Below are 22,067 nucleotides of genomic sequence, written 5' to 3' on the forward strand. Positions count from 1 at the left end.
CCACAAGGGAGGTTGTTATCCTCGGCAGATCTCCCGTTCTCACCCTTGGAGGATCGCTTTTTCTTTCTAGCCTCACGCTCAGCCGCACGACCCAGGTAGGCCTAACGCCAGCAGCCCTTCCCCTCCGGTGGCAAGGCCACTCCGCTCAGCTTCCGCGCCGACGCTACTTCCGGTCGAGTCAAGGCCCCTCCCCCTTAGAAACGCCACTACCCTCCGTGAAAACGGTTGGACAAGGTTGAACCTGGAGGCATGCGCCCAAAGCGCGGGGTGTGAGGTGGGTGGACCTATCGCTTCCCGCTCTCTCATCCCAAAGCGCTTGAGGCAGTCTCGCGGGATTTCCTCCTCTCGCGGGAATTATTTGAACGTTCGGGCGGTAAATACTCCCGGGGGCTGTCAGAGAAGACTCCGCGGAGAACTCTGCCTCTGGGTTGGCGGGCGGGCAGGCTGTAGCCGAGCGCGGGCAGGACTCGTCCCGGCAGGGTTCCAGAGCCATGGGAGCGGAAAGGAGGCTGCTGTCGATTAAGGAGGTCTTTCGGCTGGCGCAGCAGCCGCACCAGAACCAGGCGAAGCTGGTGGTGGCGCTGAGCCGCACCTACCGCACGGTAAGCGCGCCCGGCCCCGGCCGCCGCCTCTCGCCCGCCCCGGCCCACCCTACCTCAGGGGCCCTCCGTGGTCCTCGGGCTCGGCGCACCGTGACTCCAGCTTTGTTCACCTTCGCGACTCACTTCATAGGGACCTGAGGTTCGGAGAAGTCAGGGACTTACCCGAGGTCGCCTGGGCCCAGGCCAGAAAGCCTCCGAAGCCTGGGCGTCGTTCACACGGGCCCCGCCTTGGCTTTTCTGAGCCGACACCCCCAGCTTCTGGGCGGCGTGGACCGTTATTCCTTAGTCCGATCGTGAACGTGGAGAGAAACATTTACGACCACCGAGGCGATCAGACATCAAATATTGAACCACAGAGTGGATCCCGAATGCGGGGGTTAAGTGGTCGTTGCCCCTGGGGTCATCGCTCCCCGCCGAACGTCAAATGGTTCTACCCTTGTCCCACGGTTACATTGAACCCTCCACCAAATACCAAATTATTCGTTAGGGCCTGGCCATTGTTATTTATGTACATACTATTTGTTTGTTTTGAGTGGAACCTTGAGAAGAATAGAACAGTTAATTTGGGGAAGACGAATTATCTTGAGGTCCAAGAAAAATTGTGAGTACACATCACAGGGCTTTGAGGATATGAGATAGGATGTGCAAGTTATCTCATAAAGAAACTGCTGGTGATAGGAAGGCCTGAATATGAGAAATATAAAAGCCAGTATTGATTTTGGATTGTTGAAGAAGCGTATTTGTAACGTACTGGTACTAAAGGCTTATTGAGAATTCAAAGATATTGAAAAAAATATATCAAAGGAGTCTTTTCACTGTCAAAAGTCAAGCTTGTGTACTCCCATTATAGCCTGGAGAGAAATTCATGCAAATTGATTGCCCTTTTGCCGGTTTGGATAATTAAGAGTTTACTAAATAAAGATTTTAATTTGTCTGCGTTATTATGGCTAGTGCTTTCATCAGTCTTAGGGTGATGTTGGGAATAAAGGATTTTTATCGGTGCAGTTTATGAAGGGTTTCTTTTGTCTTTCAGATGGATGATAAAACAGTTTTTCATGAGGAGTTCATTCATTACCTTAAATATGTTATGGTGGTCTATAAACGTGAACCAGCTGTGGAGAGGGTAATAGAATTTGCAGCAAAGTTTGTTACCTCATTTCACCAATCAGATACGGAAGAGGATGAGGAAGAGGAAGATGGTGGCCTTTTAAATTATTTGTTTGCTTTTCTCTTAAAGGTACTATGAAAATGATAGATTTGGGGAGGGATTTTAGAAAATTTTGCCACTTTAAAAGAGTCGTGGGAGTTTGTATGTTTTTGACAATGAAATATCTAGTGATTGAAAAAATCTGAATGAGTCTACCTTTCATAGGAAATGTTAGAATTATCATTATGATTAAAAAGTGGACTTTAACTCCAGCATTAAACTTTTAATGACTTCTTTAAACCAGTTCTCCTATGTTTATTTTAAATGAGTTCTGTATTTTAGAAGCCTCTACAAAGAGGACTATGTAACTTAGCAAAGACTTCTTTCAGACTGTTTATTTTGAGACTGTATAAAATATATATTTGCTATACATATGGACCAAGGTAGCATTATAGGTTCTCTTCAGGAAATGAATTGTTGTTGTAACTTGTTGCATTCCGAATGAGTTCAGATAATATTGATTATTTGGGAGTGGTATGTGACTGTGAATAAATTTTGATTTGTTTCTGTTTTAGTCTCATGAAGCAAACAGCAATGCAGTGAGATTTAGAGTGTGCCAGCTCATAAACAAGCTTTTGGGAAGTATGCCAGAAAATGCTCAGATTGATGATGATGTGTTTGATAAAATTAATAAAGCCATGCTTATTAGATTGAAAGATAAGATTCCAAATGTGAGAATACAGGCAGTTCTGGCGCTTTCACGACTTCAGGATCCCAAGGATGATGAATGCCCAGTGGTTAATGGTGTGTGTAGTTTCCTAAATCTTTTTTCAGATTTGTTGATTTTGTTAAATTCTCAGTATTTGAAATTTTTTATTATGGTCTATACATTTGAAGAGTATAGGTAATTAATATATGATTCAGATAAAAAAAAAAAAAAAACCTAAGTAGCAACCACCCAGCTTAAAAAAAAAAGTCAGTACTTGCATCCTATCCCAGTTGCATCCCTGTCCCTCAGAAGTAACTATTAAATCCTCAGTTTTGGGTTAATTAGTCTCTTGCTTAAATTAAAAAAATTTTTTACATAAATCACATATGTCTATCTTAATGTTTTCCTGTCATTTTGTGTAAATCATGCTGTATGTATATATTTAGCAGCCAATTATATTTCTATATAATACCTGTTACTGTGTTTTGCCCATTTTTTCATTGGGTTTTTAATTTAAAATACTATTTTAAAAAATTCATTTGCGTTCTTTAAATATTTTGAAAAGAAATCCTTGGGTTATATGAATTGCAGATCTCTTCCTGTTTTAGGTGGCTTATTGGGGTATCATTGTTTCACTCCCTTTGGGGTATCTTTTTCTGAACAGAAATTCTTATGTCAAAAATATAAATCTCTGCCATTATGATTTGTATTTTTTGATCTCTTTTTTAAGGAATTTTTTCTTACCTCTGGGGTCATAAAGATAGTTGTATTTCATTTTTCCAAATATGCCTAGGTATGTTTTAGGCACTCTTCTGTCCTCTTTGTCCCTGTTACCAGTTTTATAATCACTGGTATATTTATCACTATAGTAGTTGGTATTTTTTTTGGTGTTAAAAGATACCCATAATAATATTGTGTAAAACATAGGTATTTGATAGTCAACCTGTACTTAATAATTGAGGTGGGAAAGATGTGAGAAGTACAGATAAATATATTTAAATATAAGAAATGGGTTTGTTTCAATGAATAAAACCTAAAATAAAAATATTTCCTTTTAGGTCTCATTAAAAAACCAAAATAATGGGGCCCTTATAAAGGAATATCAGTTTAAAATAAACTGTCTGCTATATTAAGCTTTCTCTTAAATATTGAGGAGTAGCACAGACATAATCTTAATGATGAATTTTCCATGACTTTTAGGGCTATTTGTTTTCACTTTTGGCCTTAGAGCCAGTCTGTTGACTAATTCCCCCTTGTGTCTTTAGAAGGGAAGTTGGTGGCCTGCGCAGCAGTGACTCAGGCCTATAATCTCAGCACTTTGGCTCCAACCTGGGCAACATAGTGAGACCTTGTCTCCAAAAAAAACAAAAAGAAGGAAGTTGGTGGGAAAAAAAACTTCAACTAAAATGTGTAAGACTAAAAAATGACATTACTTTCTATTACAGATGGGTTCTCACTCAGGCTGGATTGCAGAGGTGTGGCCTCAAACTCCTGAGCTTAAGTGATCCTTCCACCTCAGCCTCCTAAATAACTGGAAGCGCCACTACCGTGCCTAGCTAATTTTTTATTTTAAAATTATTTTGTAGAGACAGGGGTCTTGCTATATTGCTCAGGCTGGTCTTGAACTCTTGGCTTCAAGCTCTCCACCTACCTTGGCCTCCCGAAGTGCTGGTTATAGGCATTAGTCATCGTGCCCAGCCTATCTTTATCATATTAAAGGCATTTTAAAATATCAAAATGTGTGTTATTTTATGACTAAAGTTAAATAAATAATTTCTTCAGTACTAAAATGTATTGCTTTATTTTTAGCATATGCTACTTTGATTGAAAATGATTCAAATCCAGAAGTTAGACGGGCAGTGTTATCATGTATTGCACCATCAGCAAAGACTTTGCCAAAAATTGTAGGGCGCACTAAGGATGTGAAAGAGGCTGTCAGAAAGCTGGCTTATCAGGTAAATAAGTTCAATGTCTTGTGTTGGCATATTCTTAAAGGACAAGAAGCCATTTTCTTAAAGTGCCTTTGAAAAATACTTGGCATGTAATAATTTCTTCAATTGAGGTTTCATGGAGAACACAGGTAATTTAGGTAGAATCTTACTGTATTAAGTGTGTTACCAGGTATTAATTTCTTTTGGAGATTCTGGGTAATTTTCTAAGATGGTGACATTCTTATGAAATCTATAAATTGTGTTGAGGTTAATGACCATCTTTATAAATTATTTTTAAGGTTTTAGCTGAAAAGGTTCATATGAGAGCTATGTCCATTGCTCAGAGAGTAATGCTCCTTCAACAAGGTCTTAATGACAGATCAGGTAAGATAAACAACTTTATATATACAAAACTTTAGTAGATTTTGAGGTCAGACTTAAGGTTTAAGAAACAAGTGTCAAATCAGGTCAAGTAAGCCTGCCAGTTCCATGAACCTGGTGAAATTTATCTTGATGTATTATATAGAAAACAAAGGGCTAAAGATTTTGATATATATATATTTTTGAGACGGAGTCTCGCTCTATCACCCAGACTGGAGTGCTGTGGTGCAAGCTTGGCTCACTGCAACCTCTGCCTTCTAGTTTCAAGCGATTCTCCTGCCTCAGCCTCCTGAGCAGCTGGGATTACGGGTGAACATGACCATGTCTGGTTAATTTTTATATTTTTATAGAGATGGGATTTCACCATGTTGGCCAGACTGGTCTCGAACTCCTGACCTTAAGTGATCCACCTGCTTCGGCCTCCCAAAGTGTTGGGATTACAGGCGTGAGCCACCGCGTCTGGCCAAGATCTTGGTATTTTGAAGGAGCAGAGCTTATTTCTTTCACCCTTTCTGTATTTTACAGATGGGGAAACAATACTTAAGTCTGTAGAGCTAATTCATGTCAGAAGTAGGAAAAGATCTATTTGCCCTCTCTCTCTTCCTTAAAAAAGAAAAATGCTGTTCCTTATGTGTATACTTTGGTATGAATGTGTTCTGTGTATCAGAAACAACAATTAGGAATGGTCAGACCAGTATAATTTTCCTATTTTTTTTTCTGTTAGAGTAGTGTTCCCCAACATTTTTGACACCAAGGATCGATTTCATGGAAGACAGTTTTTCCACAGAGGGCGGGTTGGATGGTTTCCAGATGAAACTGTTCCACCTCAAATCATCAGGCATTACTTAGATTCTCATAAGGGATGTGCAACCTGGATATCTCATGTGTGCAGTTCACAATAGAGTTCCTGCGCCTAAGATGCATCTGCTGATCTGACAGTAGGAAGAGCTCAGGTGGTAATGCTCGTTAGACCACGGCTTACCTCCTCCTGTGCGGCGCGGTTCCTAACAGGCCACAGACTGGTACTAGTCCGTGGCCCAGGGGTTGGGGAGCCTGAGAGAATCTGCTTATAGGAATGATATTTTTTTGAAATTTTTAACTCTCATGAGAAGGCCAAGATGGCTCTATTGTGCTGTAGTGAGAAAACCGACTTGAGTTTGAAAACATTGTCAGAGGACTAATTACTAGGATGACCTTAAAAGCTAAGACTAAGGTTCGTTCAGTGACGTGTGCTTGTATAGTTCACTACTGCAAATAGCAATCGTGTAATCGATGAAATCAGATAACAAGTGAGATAATAGCTATTACATATTCTGGGCTAACACCTGAAGCCTGCTGAACCCAGGGGAGAAGGAATGTAAAGATATTTCTGTAGGCTGTGGTATTTGGTGCTGAGCCTTTTCCATTTTTATTTGTAAGTGACCATCACAGTGACTTTTGCAGTATCACGGTACTTCTTTTTTTTTTTCCTTTAATATGCTTAGTTGGCTGGGCACTATGGCTCACACCTGTAATCCCAGCACTTTGGGAGGCCGAGGCGGGCGGATCATGAGGTCAAGAGATTGAGACCATCCTGGCCAACATGGTGAAACAAAAATTAGCTGGGCATGGTGGCGCTTGCCTGTAGTCCCAGCTACTTGGGAGGCTGAGGCAGGAGAATCGCTTGAATCTGGTAGGTGGAGGTTGCAGTGAACCAAGATCGCGCCACTGCACTCCAGCCTGGTGACAGAGCGAGATTCTGTCTCAAAAAAAATATATGTATGCTTAGTTGTGCATCTTAACCTCTACTATTTCTATTGTAAATACTGACTTTGTTAATTAAAACAGACAAAATACAAGAGATGGAAGCTAGAGGGAGCCTTTGTTCACCTATGTTTCAAATGACTCAATAGATGCTGTGAAACAAGCTATGCAGAAGCATCTTCTTCAAGGCTGGTTACGGTTCTCTGAAGGAAATATCTTAGAGTTGCTTCATCGGTTGGATGTAGAAAATTCTTCTGAAGTGGCCGTCTCTGTTCTCAATGCCTTGTTTTCAATAACTCCTCTCAGTGAACTGGTGGGACTCTGTAAAAACAATGATGGCAGGTACATAAAGGATTCATTCTTTGAAATGTAATACTGATTAACTTATGCAATTAATTTGTTTTTTTCCTTCCCACAGCTTAAGATTATATTAATACCTTTAATCTTACCTCTCTCTTGTTTTCTTTTAGTCTGATGAATATCTTTTTATCCTTCCTTTTTCCCCTCCTGGTGTAAGAACTCATAACTTTATTGTAGACTATCTACTTTAGCTATGCTTTTCCCCCCTTCAGTTTCTTACTTTGATTTTTGAATTAGCCTACCATGAGAAAATCCAGCAACATGCACCCCCAGTATATGTTTGCTTACTTGGTTCTTTTTTGTTGTAAGTTTCTTCATTCCTTTTTGTGTGGATACATATAATGACTGTAATTAAAAGGATAGTGTAGTGGTTTTAAAGCAAATCTTATTATTCTCATTTTTGTACTCTTCAATTTTTAATGATAAAAAGATCATGCTTTCTCTTACACTCTTTCTTTTAAATGAAGGAAATTGATTCCAGTGGAAACATTAACTCCTGAAATTGCTTTGTATTGGTGTGCCCTTTGTGAATATTTGAAATCAAAAGGAGATGAAGGTGAAGAATTTTTAGAGCAGATTTTGCCAGAGCCTGTAGTATATGCAGACTATTTACTGAGGTAAATTTTTTTTCTTTTAGTTTGGAGAGTGATTGTGTTGCTGCATGTGTCAACCTCCCAGTCCCCTTCCTCAAAGTCATGTTTAATTGTGAATATGTTAAAAATCCTTTTTTTGTACATGTAGGGATAGTTATATACATCGAGTCTTTTTGAATATCTTGTGCTGGTCTGTATACTGAAAGAGCAAGTCACTGTGTTTAGGATCATTTCTTCAAAACTGTTAAGATATGATTATGACCATTTCTGCATAAAGTTCATAATGATGATATATTATTTCTGAAATTGGTTGGCACATTTTCTGTTAAGTGTCAGATAATAAATATCTTAGGGTCCTGTGGTCCGTATATACCGTCTGTCACAATGACTCAACTCTGCCATGGTATTGTAAAAGCAGCCAAAGACAATGTAAGTAACTGTTTTTCAATAAAACTTTTGTTGACTTTTATGGCCACTAAATAGTTGAACTTTAATATTCATGTATTAACAAAATAAGAAATTTTAAAAAATGATCAGTTAAAAATTTAAAATAGTCTTAGCTTGCAAGCTATATAACAGGTAATAGGCTGCATTTGATGCACAGACCATTGTTTTCCAATTCACAGCGTGGATCTTTGTGGCCAGTTTTATTTATTAAAAACTTACTATCTGGCTTCATGTTTTAAAGTTTTTTCAAAATATACCTTTTTAAAAAACAATTTGGATTACCATAATTATACCTCTTAAGAAATTATTTGGATTACTTTATTTCACTTTAAAATTATACAAGAAAAACATGAATGCATTCTTGTCAAAATTCAAATACAGAGGTATAAGGAATAAAAATGTGGAATTCCCCCTTTTATTTCCTACTTCCTCAATCCCATTGATTAGCAACTAAGTGTATATTCTAGCAACCCTTAGAATTAGCAACTAAACAATATAGGGTGTATATTCAAACCTCTTTCTCTGCATTTATATACATTTTTTGAGTACAGGTTTCTTTAAAAATATACCAGTGTATATATACTTTTTTTTTTTAACTGATACCTGAGATCATTATATATTGGTGCATATATAATGTAATAGATACTGTTACAGTCTTAACAGCATATCATTCCATAGTATGGTGGTAACATTTAATTTATTCCTCTGTTGATGGACATTTAGGATGTTTCCATTTTTCGCTGATAAAAGCAAAAGTATGTTAAATTTCCTTTACATTTTTGGGTACCTTTGGGATTTTTGGGAGTTAATTCCAAGAAATAAGTTGCTACACCAAAGGATAATATATGTATATTTTGATAGATGTTGGTATGTAGGTTTTTAACTTTAACTTTATGCTTTTTTTTTTTTTTTTTTGAGACAGAGTCTTGCTCTGTCACCAGGCTGGAGTGCAATAGTGCGATCTCGGCTCACTGCATCCTCTGCCTCCCGGGTTCAAGCTATTCTCTTGCCTCAGCCTCCTGAGTAGCTGGGACTGCAGGCACGCGCCACCATGCCCAGCTAATTTTTGTATTTTTAGTAGAGATGGGGTTTCACCATGTTGGCCAGGATAGTCTCGATCTCTTGACCTCGTGATCTGCCTGCCTTGGCCTCCCAAAGTGCTGGGATTACAGGCGTGAGCCACAGCGCCCAGCCTGATGTATTTTTTTTTTAAAAAGCTTCCATATAATATGAATTATGGACCTGAATTATCTGTATGAAATAACAGTTCTCTGCTTTTGTTTAAAATGATCTCACATAAAAGTTAGGCAGCAAAGCTGTGCATGCCTCTAAATTTCCCCTGCAAAAATCCTAAATCTAGGATAAGTATCTCAAATGTGAGCCAATAGGGAAACTATAGCTCAAGCCCATGTTAACATCATGAAGAACCTGTGTGAGTCTAATGAGCGTTTTAATGTTAATTATTTCAGACTTTGACATTTAATTAGGGAATTCATTATAATGCTGTTTGGGCCATGTTGAAATGTTTCCAAAAGGAAAGTTTAATAATATATATTAATATAAAAGATGTTTATAGAAGGTAGTGAAAATACAAGAAAATATGAGGAAATGTTAAATATTTAAATAGCATAAAGGGGGAGGAGTTTTCCTCAAGGACAGCATCAGAAGGTGACTTGTAAAAAGCTTGATTCCTCCCTTCTGAAAGGTCAGGGATTAACATTTCCTTTGTCACTCTGTCTTTGAGTTTTGAAATAAGTAACTTTAACCTCATCGGCTTATTTTCTTCACCTTTAAAGAGGAAAATTTTCGGCTGGGTGCGGTGGCTCACGTCTGTAATCCCAGCACTTTGGGAGGCTGAGGCCGGTGGATCACGAGGTCAGGAGATCGAGACCATCCTAGCCGACATAATGAAACCCCATCTCTACTAAAAATACAAAAAAATTAGTGGGGCGTGGTGGCAGGCGCCTGTAATCCTAGCTACTCAGGAGGCTGAGGTAGGAGAATAGCGTGAACCTGGGAGGTGGAACTTGCAGTGAGCCGAGATCACGCCACTGCACTCCAGCCTGGGCGACAGAGTGAGACTCCGTCTCAAAAAAAACAAAAAAAAGAAGAAAAGTTTCAGAAATTTATTTTAGTGATTGTTGAAAGAATACCTAAAAAGTAGAATGACTGTCTTTTTGGAGCAACATGGCAAGATGGGATTAGTATACTTGAGTACAGAAACAAAATTAAATTGAAAAATTGTTTCCTGATAATCTCAGGAATATATTTTCAGGCATGTTGTATATTTTAGGCAGTAGATTCAATGACTGAGAACTCTGATGTGAAACAATTTCGGTTAACCGAGGTGCTCACTTAAAGAGCAAACGCAGAAATGAGGATTATCAAATTAGAGTAAGTAAAAGGGACAACAATAAAATTTGTTGAAAGCCGTCTTAAATATAAATTCTTAGACTTTAAAATACTTTCTTGAGTGGTCTCTTCATTATAATAAATGTCTTTACAAATGGTTAGGATTTCATGGTAACTAAAATTGGTGGGTCAGTTTTAAGTTGTATTTATGCAGTTGAGGATTTTTAATCTATTAATTAAACAACTGTTTGAATTTACTTAAAAAAAAAAACTCAGTCAAGATGCTATGCATTTTGCTAAAGCTGGGCTGGAGAAGTGGGGAGAGATACAAAGATGAGTATAAATGAAGGTTTTCTTTTAGCCCGTCAGAAAAGAGTAACTCTACTGATTGGTTGATTTTGATAGTTATTGGTAGTGTAGTTTTCCTTAGTTTCCTACTAGAACCCAAAGGGTGGCTGATGTCTTAAAAGTCCTAATCTTGTGGCCAGAAATTTATGAGCTTTTGTTTACTCTTCGTCATCACTGTGTAATACGTGAGAGTATACTCATTCATTATACATTATACCACAATTTCTGTAACTTGGTTTTTGTCCACTTTTTTTTTTTTTTGGAGATGTAGTCTTGCTTTGTTGCCCAGGCTGGAGTGCAGTAGCGTGATCTTGGCTTACTGCAGCCTCTGCCTCCCAGGTTCATGCAATTCTCCTGCCTCAGCCTCCTGAGTAGCTGGGATTACAGGTGCCTGCTACCACATTTGGCTAGTTTTTATATTTTTAGTAGAGATGGGGTTTCACCATATTGGTTAGGCTCTTCTTGAACTCCTGATGTCAAGTGATCCTCCCGCCTCGGCCTCCCAAAGTGTTGGGATTACAGGTGTGAGCCACTGTGCCCGGCGACATTTTTTAAACGACATTTTTGATCGGGCTTGTTTTTCATGTTACTTCCATCTTAAAGGCACTTCGCTGTCTAAGCTTAAACTCTTAGTTCTGCTTTTAAGTAGCTTTTTTTATTCCACACAAAAAGCAGAGGCTACTGAATATACAGCCTTCTTGGTGAGGATTATAAAGGGCTTTAGTCTGGGTGGTGATGTCTGTAGTAAGAATAAAAAGTTAAAATAAAAGGTAGCTGATGGTGGTGGTGTATACAGAGATTAGTAGGTTCCTAAGAAAGAATAATAAAAATTTGTGAAATTGTTTCTATTTTTCTGATTTTTTTCAAAAAAGATAATTGTGTTCATGGATTACTTGTGTTAATTATTGTTACAATTTTTTAAAATAAAAGAATGATAATTAGGCATGGTGAAGATTAGATCTTTTTTTTTTTTTTTTTTTTTGAGATGGAGTTTTGCTCTGTCACCCAGGCTAGAGTGCAGTGGTGCGATCTTGGCTCACTGCAACCTCCGCCTCCTGGATTCAAGCAATTCTGCCTCAGCCTCCTGAGTAGCTGGGATTACAGTAGCCACCATGCCTGGCTAATTTTTTTTTGTATTTTTAGTAGAGACGGGGTTTCACCATCTTGGCCAGGCTGGTCTCGAACTCCTGATCTTGTGATGCACCTGCCTCGGCCTCCCAAAGTGTTGGGATTACAGGTGTGAGCCACTGTGCCCGGCTGAAGATTAGATCTTTATGACTAATTGGATTTTTGGGCAAGGGATTCAGAACTTGATAGATGCTTCTTGACTTACAGTGGGGCTACGTCGTAAGTCAAATGAGTTTAATTCTCAGATAAACTCATCCTAAAGTTGAAAAATTGTAAGTTGGACCACCTGTAATTGGGGACCATCTGTAATTGGAAGAATGCTAGTGACATTGAAATAATAAGTTAGCAGTTAGACATAAATATGTACCTTTTGAAAATTTCCCATAGAAAATTTGAGTCATTATTGAAAATACATTTTCAAATTCTTTTGATTCATCAATAAGTTTGTTTGCAAAAGTTAATGACGGTGGCATAGAACTGAGTTTGTAGACCAAATTACATGGCATAGATATGTATTTCGACGAATATGACCTGAAAATGGCCCTTTTCTGACCTAATGGTGGGAATCAACTCTTGTTTGATGTTTCTTAACAGATTCTACTTTATTAATTCTGCTTGTTTTAGTTACATCCAGAGCATTCCAGTTGTTAATGAAGAACACAGAGGTGATTTTTCCTATATTGGAAATTTGATGACAAAAGAATTCGTAGGTCAACAACTGATTCTAATTATTAAGTCTTTGGATACCAGTGAAGAAGGAGGAAGGTATGTCTAAATGTTAACACTCATTCTAATTTGCCCTTCTAATTTCTTATATTGAAATATAGTCCTTTTACAATGTAACTAAACATATTTACCCTAGCTCTCTAAAGTGGTATAAAAAGTTGTCTTTTCCCTTCTACATATTTCCATATATACACATACATTTATATTTCTAGTTCAATTTCCTCAGAATAAATCAATGAAATTGCAGTTTTTGGTTAAAAGTTTCTGTTTAGATTTATTAAGGCTAGTAGCATTTTCTAAAAGGTTTAATCATTTCTGGTATTTTGTCATTTTATCATGTTGATTTATTAAAAATCATAGGGTGTTTTATAAAAAATTTTTTTTTGTGTGGAATGAGAATATTTGACCTAAAGTCTGTACATACAGATTTTTGTACCTATTATAGTGATAAACCTAAGTGAAAGAACTGAGGCAAATGTAATTAAGTTTGCAGAGTAGGTGAATGTTAGAGATAAAACATGTTTTGTCATAATGATATTTAAATTAGTTCTTTTTGACTGCAGAAAAAAACTGCTGGCTGTTTTACAGGAGATTCTTATTTTACCCACAATCCCAATATCCCTGGTTTCTTTTCTTGTTGAAAGACTACTCCACATCATTATAGATGATAATAAGAGGACACAAATTGTAAGTAATTTTCCTCATTGTTGATAAAGAGGTTTTGGTCAATGACACTGAATACTGTCTTATTTTCTCTTTAGAACTTTTTGTTTGTCTCTTTAATGAGTTTCAAAATTTCTTAAAACCATTATCTATCTTTTACGTACACAGAATATTTGAAAAATATCACCTTCTTCCTCTTAGTGTAACTGTTATTGTTGAATCAGTTTGAAATGGAGCAGGTTTGGTAGGAAGTTACAAGTGGGGATATGGTTTTGTCCATGAGGCACTGGGTGCTAGTGTTTTTGAGAGCTTACTCAAATTGTACATACTAGGGTTTAGAATCTCATCTGACACTTTCTGGCTTTGTGGCTTTGGACAAGTTATTCTGCTGTTTTACTTGTCTGCAAATAAGAATAGCAATGAAATCTACCTTTCATTGTTCAATAAGGTATTGTTCATAAAGGTATTGTTCTGCATTGCTTGACAAATACAGAAATAATTGTTTACTATAATACTATTTCAGTGTTATTTTTTTCTGGCATAGCCAAAAAAGACAGATCTGTATCACTTATTTCATAAAAATCATATAATTTCAGTTGCAGGTTAATTCACAGGTCATCTCTTCCATCCTCTCCTTATATATACACCCCTTCTACAACATACTTAGTTGTTACTCAGCATCTGCTTAAATACTTTCATTTGGGAGGCAGCCTTTTCCTAATCAGCCAATTCCGATATACAAGTGGTTCTGAAAGGAAAGTCCTTCCTTATGCTATTATTATTTATGCATTGTCTACCCAAAGGAAGAATAAAAGGATATTCCATTTTTTTGTGTTTAACTCCTACAGAGCTGAACAAGAGAAGGGTTGAGGATTTTAGGCAGAGAATTTAATAGCGTCTCATCTTAAGCACCATAATTCGTTTTTCTGTTTTTCAAACATTATATGAGGGATAATTTACTTTCAATGTCTGTGTGCCTATTTCCCTTCCATTCAAATAATTTCATTTTGTAGTCAGATGTATTGTTTTGTTTTGTTTTTTTCTAAAATTGTCTAGCAAACAGAATGTGTGCTATTTCTATCTGTATGTTTTTGCTCTATTATTCAATATATGGTGGATACTACTTGGAGTTTTATATAGAATTTTGATACTATTTGCTGATATATCAAACATATATTAAAGCATGTACTCTGAATCTTAACTTACAGGTTACAGAAATTATCTCAGAGATTCGGGCGCCCATTGTTACTGTTGGTGTTAATAATGATCCAGCTGATGTAAGAAAGAAAGAACTCAAGGTAAGTCTCTTTTAAATGAAAGAAGTGCTTGAGTGTAATGTAGCTGGGCAAGTCTATTCTTTCCTCTTGCTGTGCAGTTCTGAAATGTTTCTCACATAATCAAATTATTGTTTAATTGTTAAACTATAAGAATATTTAAAATGTTACCACATATGTCAGTCTCAGAGATATGCCCATCTCTGTGTCAGGAAAACTACAAGTTTGCATATGCCTGACTTATTAAATTCTGGACAGTTGAGATATTAAATAATACTCCTGAGTTGCTACAGATATTCATATTAACAGTTTTTGTTCAGTGTTGAAACAATTTATATTTTCCCTTAGATGGCTGAAATAAAAGTTAAGCTTATCGAAGCCAAAGAAGCTTTGGAAAATTGCATTACCTTACAGGATTTTAATCGGGCATCAGAATTAAAAGAAGAAATAAAAGCATTAGAAGATGCCAGAATAAACCTTTTGAAAGAGACAGAGCAGCTTGAAATTAAAGAAGTCCACACAGAGAAGGTACAGGTAACTTTTTTCATACTAAATCTCAGGTGTTATTAATCATCTCAACTAAATCTTATTTTCTCTAACTTCTAGAATTGCCAAAATATATTTACTTTGAGCACTTTATAACAGTGACATGAATTAAAATGAAAAAAGTTTTTCCCTGTTTCTATTTTTGGACTTTGAAAGGCCTTAATTAACTTTAATTATTGGAGGTAGGACTTTATTTGCTTCCTTGTCATGCTAATCTCTAGAATCCAAAGTCTTTCTTACCAGGGAAGCCAGCTTTCCAGTGGTTCACATCTGAGTTTTCTGTTTTTTTGTCTTGAATGGTTTAAAAAAGGAAAATACATCCATTTTCCTCTTATTTGTGGAAGATCCATGACCTTTTTTATTGCTAGCAAAATAATTTCTATGGTAACGTGCATTTTTTTAAAGCTAAATTACTTTTGTGTTTTTAGAAAAAGCTAAGCAGCTTTGTTATTTTTAATGAAATACTAAACTTATATATCTAGTAACATTTAAAGCTTGCTTTTCAGTAGTTCCTTTTTTTGAAAGAAATTTTTTGTTAATGGTATTGATACCATTCTATCTTACAACAAATGATAAATATGTAAACATAAGGTAGGTATCAATTAATATTTGATATTAACTTTATTTTGGGATCTTGTCTTTTGTAATGAACATAATTTATTGTTGTACTTTTGGGACGTGCTGATTATTCTCATAAAAAGAATCCTAAATAGGAGACTCTTTTATATAGAGAGTTTCATGAGTTATGTTTCTGATCTCTTTAGCCATAATCATCCCAACTCCAACACCCACCTTCCCAGAGAGTATGTCTGAATTTTATTTTGATAGCTGGTGGCTTCTTTTATTTGACGAAGTCTGTGGGCCATTATAGGCTATTAAATTTGGAAAGTAAATTTAAAGCAAAAACTGAAAATATCATCTGAAAAATGACAAACTTTAGGTCAAGATTATAAAATTAGCAAAAGTAGTCTATCATGGTTAATATCATCTGTTTAACTTGACTTCCTTTGACCATTTATGTGTCTATTTGTCCTGTTCGAGGGCTACAAATCTGTTAAAATGCAACTACAACAGAGCATAATAAATGCTATGGTCAGGGAAGTATAGAGGTTTTATGGAGAAGTATCTAATGCTGGTAGAGTATTGTTGGCTTCCCCAGAGGAAGACATGTTTTATCCTAAGATTAGAATAAAAATAATTATATAATCTAACAGTCAGAGGATACTTTTTCTGTGGTAGTCACAGCATTAATTACTTCACAAATGTGAATTCATTCTTTTCTTCCTATAGGCCTATGAGATTGGTACTATTATCATCTTCACTTTACAAAGGGCAAGTAACTTGCCCAAAATCACACAGATAGTAAATGGTGGAGGCAGGATTTAAACCCAAAAAGTGGCTCTAGACTTGTGCTTTTAACTCACTCTGTGCTGTCTCTCCTCAATGAATTATGGAGGGAATGTTGTAGACAGATGGAGCAACATCTGTGATGGTCCAGAAGTTAATGCCTGTTATGTTTTAAAACTTCAGGTCCGTGTGACTAGAGAATTGATGGGGAGAGGCAGGAGAAAAATCTGGGGAAAAATTAAGGGCTAGGTCATGTAAGGCTTTGTGTAAGCAATATTAAAAATTTTGTATTCTAAGGATTGTGGTGAACCACTAGTATTTTAAGTGGTTAGGTAAGTCTTACGTCGCAGATCACTGTTGTTTAGGAAATGGATTGGAGAGTAGTAAAAGCTTAGACAGGCATAATAGTTGGGAGACTTACAGTAGGGTTGGGAGACTTACAGATGATGGTAGTCTGAACAAGATAATGATAGTGGATTTGGAAAGTAGTGATGAACTTGAGAGGTATTTAGAAATTAGTAACAGGGAGAAAAGGGAGTCAGGAATGTATCTTAGGTCTTTTGGTTTAGACAACTGGGTAGATGGTGATGACAGTATGAAGATAGAGAACAAGAAAGAGGAGAGATTTGTGTAATGATGAGTTCCCTTTTGGATATGTTGAGTTTGAGAAGACTGTGGAACATCCAAGAGGAAATGTCTTTTAGCAGTTGTATATATGAATCTGAAACTTAGAAAATAGCTGGGCTAGCTCATAGATGATAAACGAGGTTGTCAGGTTTTTTTTTTTTGAAGTGATAATTAGGCATGATGATGATTAGACTTTTTTTTTTTTTTGAGACAGCGTCTCCCTCTGTCACCCAGGCTGGAGTGCAGTGCCATGATCTCAGCTCACTGCAACCTCCGCCACCCGTGTTCAAGCCATTCTTGTGCCTCGGCCTCCCAAGTAGCTGGGACCACAGGTGTGCACCACCACACTAATTTTTGTGTTTTTAGTAGAGATGAAGTTTTGCCATGTTGACCAGGCTGGTCCCAAATTCCTGGCCTCAAGTGATCTACCTGCCTTGGCCTTCCAAAGTGCTAGGATTACAGGCGTGAGTCGTTGCGCCTGGCTGAAGTTGTCAATTTTAAAATCCTGCCTCCACTATTTACTATCTGTGTGATAGCTGTAAGATCACCTACAGAGTCTATAGAAAGTGACAATATGCCCTACACAAAGCCCTGAGAAAGCAAACATTTAAGGGATGGGGAGAAGATATTACTAATGCTGAATATTTTGTCTTCATTTTAGAATGATGCTGAAACATTGCAGAAATGTCTTATTTTATGCTATGAACTGTTGAAGCAGATGTCCATTTCAACAGGCTTAAGTGCAACTATGAATGGAATCATTGAATCTTTGGTATGTTGATGGCCTCTTGGGCTTTATTTTAGTCCCCTCCTTTCTTATTTTGTAAGTGATGTGTTCTTTAGAAATCAAAATAATGAAAAGATTACTGTCTTAAATATCTGATAAGTATAAATGATAAAATATATATATATAGCAGCTACTTCATATTGTGAGGATTAAATAAGATAATGTCTGTAAAGGACCTGATATATAAGTTACAGTCTTTTAAATATTTGAAAAAATGATTTTATACTGGAAAGAGATACAGAATATCTTCATTTTTTGAATAGTAAGAGAGGAGATACTGAAACATACCAGGAATATTTAAGTACTGGAATCGTGCTGTGTAATGAGACTGAGACAATCACATTTTATGCCCTGGGAAAGGAATTTATTTATTATATTTAGAGGGCTTTTAAAATAACCCTTTGTAGGTAATTCCCATAGGCACACAAGTACTGTAAGACTAGAACATTACTTTCTGATAAGGAATATAGTGCAAACCATATGTAACTTTACATTTTTTAGTAGCCACATTAAAAAAAGTGGCTTTTTTTTTTAAAGCCACTTTAAAAAAAAAAAGGATAATTTTAGTATATTGAATATATCCAACTGTATTATTTGGATATATCCAATATATCCAAAATATTAATCATTTCATTATTTACTCACTATTAAAACTGTTGCAATGTTTTACATTCTGTTTTGCATACTAAGTCTTATAGCACATCTTAAACTGGACTAGTCACATTTCAGGTGTTCAGTAGCCACATGAGGCTAATGGCTACAGTATTAGTGCACTGTTTTGTTGTTGTTGTTTTTGATAGTACTACTCACTCAAAGCAAATTCTGTATGTAGCCAGGTTCTTAAAGAAGTCTCTCAAAACTATATTTACTTGGTATTAGTGAGAAATAGCCAATGAATGTAATCTGAAGTCTAATTCCTTGGGTTGTCATGAGTTCCTGAATGTAGTAAAGAAAACCAATTTTAATAGTTTAGAGCTTCTGGAGAAATACTGTTTTGTACTCAACCATTAGAATTTAGCTTTATTTTTAGAAAAGCAGTTATCTTTAGTGAAAAGTGATGCTTAATTTGTGCTTGGGTATTTTATGTCTGGTCCTACAAAATTGAAGTAGTAAATACGAAGACTGTATATATGTGGGAAAGGATATACTGTGTTATGTGAAGAATAAGCACAAAATTGAATGATCATAATGATTTTAAATGTATAAAAATCTGGTTAAAGATTTAGAGAGATTAGTAGAGGAATATAAAAGATATTTGGATAACAGTTATATTTTTATGAAGTTACTGTGTTTTAAATAAAAGATTTAATAAATTATTCATTGGGAAAATACAAATTATTCATTGAGCAAATATTTACTGAACATCTATTACATACTAAGTGCTGGGATGGTACATGGTATACAAAATAGATATAGATTGCCCACGTTGATCTGGTCAAGTGAGAGGAGCATCAATTAAGTAAAGAAATAAGTGAAATTTTGTGCTATTAGTGCTTGCTATGAAGAAGAGCTATATGGCCGTATGTGAACTTATAATAGCAGGATTTGACCTATTCATGGAAGGTGACCCTGGTCTGATATTTGAGTAGACATTAACTATATGAAAAAGGGAGAGAAGATTGTTTAATATGGTAGCTGTCAGCCACACATGGTTTTTAAAAACTAGTCCAAAATGAGATATGCTGTAAGGATTAAAAACATGTTGGGAGTTGGGCATGGTGGTTCACACCTATAATCCTGGTACACTGGGAGGCCAAGGCGGGATGGCTTGAGCTCAGGAGTTTGAGACCAGCCTGGGCAACATGGTGAAACCCCATCTCTACAAAAAAATAGAAAAATTAGCCAAGGGTGGTGACTTGGGCCTGTGCTGTCAGCTGCTTGGGAGGCTGAGGTGGGAGGATCACTTGAGCTTAGGAGGCTGAGGTTGCAGTGAGCCGAGATTGCGCCACTGCACTCCAGCCTGGGTGACAGCGTGAGACTCTGTCTCAAAAAAAAGAAAAGAAAAAACCATGTTGAGTTTCAAAGACTAGTGCAAAGAACAGAAGGTAACTTATCTTGTTAATAGTATTTATATTGATTAAATACTACAGATACAATGTTTTGGTTATATTGAGTTAAATATATTAAAACTAGTTTCACTTTTTTTTTTTTTTTTTTTTTACTTCAATGTGGCTACTAGAAAATTTAACATGACATATGTGGTTCCCATTTGTGGCTTCTATTATATTTCTGTTGGATAGCATTGAATCCAAACCAGACTAGTTGAACAAACTGAGCAAGAGGTAGCATGGTATAAGAAGATTGAGAAAGAAACTACACAATAGGGAATAGTATATATCATGTTAAGAGTTTTATCTTGTTCTGTGAGCATTGGGAAGCCATTGAGTCCCTTTTAGCAAGTGGAGGGGAGGTACCATGATCAGACCCTATTTCAGGAAGGTCACTCTGGCTATATTGTTCTGTTTTAAAAATTTAATACTTACCTTTTCTTTAAAAGTGAAAAATGACATCTTTGAGGTAATAGACAATAGGGAAATGAAGTAGATCTATGAAATCATATGGAAAATTCTGATTCATTTTAGATTCTTCCTGGAATAATAAGTATTCATCCTGTTGTAAGAAACCTGGCTGTTTTATGCTTGGGATGCTGTGGACTACAGAATCAGGATTTTGCAAGCAAACACTTCGTATTACTATTGCAGGTAGGATTTATCTTGTGAAAACCTCAACTGTATTTTCTCAAATACTCTATGGTGATAATGCTAATACTCTGAATTTATCTATTCTGATGCTTATTGATGATGATGATTATTATGGATAATCTTTGGAGATGCAATACTTTTATCTTTTGATTTCTTATTAAAATGTGTTTGTAGAAAAAGATGAAACGCCAATTATGTAAGATATTCTTTTAATTATTCACATAGCAAATACTTATTGAGTGCATATTATGTGCCAGCAACTGTTCTAGACTTAGAAAAAATAAAGTAGGTAGGTAGTGAATGAAACAAGATAAAATGTGTTGTCTTAATGGAGCTTACATTCTAGAAGGGGAAACACACAGTGAAAAATAAGTATACAATATATCAGATAGAGAAAAATAAAGCAGAGAAGGAGACTAAGCAGTGGGAAGGAGGAGAGGGAACTGTTTGGTTGAGAAAGACCTCACTAATAAGTTGACATTTGAGCAAATACCAGAAGGAAGCACAAGAGTGAACCACGTGGTTATTTGGGTTTCCAAGGAGAGGCAAGAACAAGGGAGTAGGCACTGGGGTGTAGGACTTTGGGTGTGTTCAAGGAACAAGAGAACATATGGCTAGGAAAGATTGAGCAAAGGGAAGAATAATAGGAAAAAGGGTTTGCTGGCAGCAGGATGTCCATGTCTTCTAGGACCTTATAGACTGTAAGTAAAGACGTCAGCTTTCACTATAAATGAGATGGAAAGGAATTCGAGGGCTTTGAGTAGAAGATTGTTATGATCTGACTGGGCATAAAGTGATGTAGACCAGGGAGGGGTTGGCAAACCTTTTGTGTACAGGGCCAGAGAGTAAATATTTTTAGATTTTTGTGGGCCATATGGTCTGTCTGAACTCCTCAGCTCTGCTTTTGTAGTGTGAAGACAACTGTAGATAATACATAAATCAATTAGTATGGCTGTAGTCCAGTAAAACTTTATGGACACTGAAATTTGAATTTCATATAATTTTCACATGTAATACATTTTTTTAAACCATTTGTAAATGCAAAACTTCCTAACTTGCAGGCTATGCAAAAACAGGTGGTTGAATGGATTTGAGCTGTTTGCCGATCCTAGTATTAAGTAGGGGTACAAGTATGGAAGCAGGGATACTAATAAGGAGGGTATTTGATAATCTAGGAAAGCGATGGTGATGGTTTGAACGAGGGTTATGGTTACTGAGGTTGTGAGCAGGATGGTAATCTAGGTTTGAAGATAAAGTCTAAGATTTGCTAATGAATCTGATGTGGTATGTGAGAGAAAGGTGGAAGATAATTTAAAGATTTGCGCCAGAATAACTGGATGGATGAATTTGCCTTTTCCTATGATGGGGAAAGCAGAGGAGCAGGTTTTATAGCAGATAGGATGAAATAAGGAGTTCAGTATTGGTCATGGTAAGTTTACAGTTTAAGGTACAAGTGGATATATTGAATAGGCATTTATATGTGAGTTTGGAGTATAGGGGAGAGGTCCAAGATGGTGAGATGGAAGTCTTTATTCTTTTGGTAGTATCTGATAGTATGCAACGCTTACAGATAGGATGTTGCCTGAGGAATGAGTATAGACTGAATGAGTGTAGGGTCAACTTTATAGGACCCTAAGCCTCAGATAAAGGTAGG

General features: G+C 36.6%; 1 protein-coding gene across 4 annotated transcripts in view; it reads left to right on the forward strand.

Moving 5' to 3' along the window:
* Nucleotides 1-2: 2 nt before the first annotated feature.
* The window catches only part of NCAPG (non-SMC condensin I complex subunit G), a 32,849-nt gene continuing 10,784 nt past the window's right edge, over nt 3-22,067 (forward strand). For 2 of the 4 annotated variants that reach the window (XM_054485849.2, XM_063663552.1), the window contains exons 1-13: nt 3-602; nt 1,636-1,839; nt 2,325-2,553; nt 4,268-4,413; nt 4,689-4,773; nt 6,663-6,855; nt 7,341-7,490; nt 12,366-12,506; nt 13,031-13,154; nt 14,339-14,428; nt 14,753-14,938; nt 17,586-17,696; nt 20,294-20,413. In XM_054485849.2, coding sequence (XP_054341824.1) covers nt 492-602; nt 1,636-1,839; nt 2,325-2,553; nt 4,268-4,413; nt 4,689-4,773; nt 6,663-6,855; nt 7,341-7,490; nt 12,366-12,506; nt 13,031-13,154; nt 14,339-14,428; nt 14,753-14,938; nt 17,586-17,696; nt 20,294-20,413 — 1,890 coding nt within the window. In that variant the 5' untranslated portion in view covers nt 3-491. The remainder of the gene's footprint in view (nt 603-1,635; nt 1,840-2,324; nt 2,554-4,267; nt 4,414-4,688; nt 4,774-6,662; nt 6,856-7,340; nt 7,491-12,365; nt 12,507-13,030; nt 13,155-14,338; nt 14,429-14,752; nt 14,939-17,585; nt 17,697-20,293; nt 20,414-22,067) is intronic. The other 2 variants (XM_054485850.2, XM_063663553.1) reach the window with 1 other exon arrangement.

The sequence above is a fragment of the Pongo pygmaeus genome, chromosome 3, assembly GCF_028885625.2.
Source record: "Pongo pygmaeus isolate AG05252 chromosome 3, NHGRI_mPonPyg2-v2.0_pri, whole genome shotgun sequence".
Taxonomy (NCBI): Eukaryota; Metazoa; Chordata; class Mammalia; order Primates; family Hominidae; genus Pongo; species Pongo pygmaeus.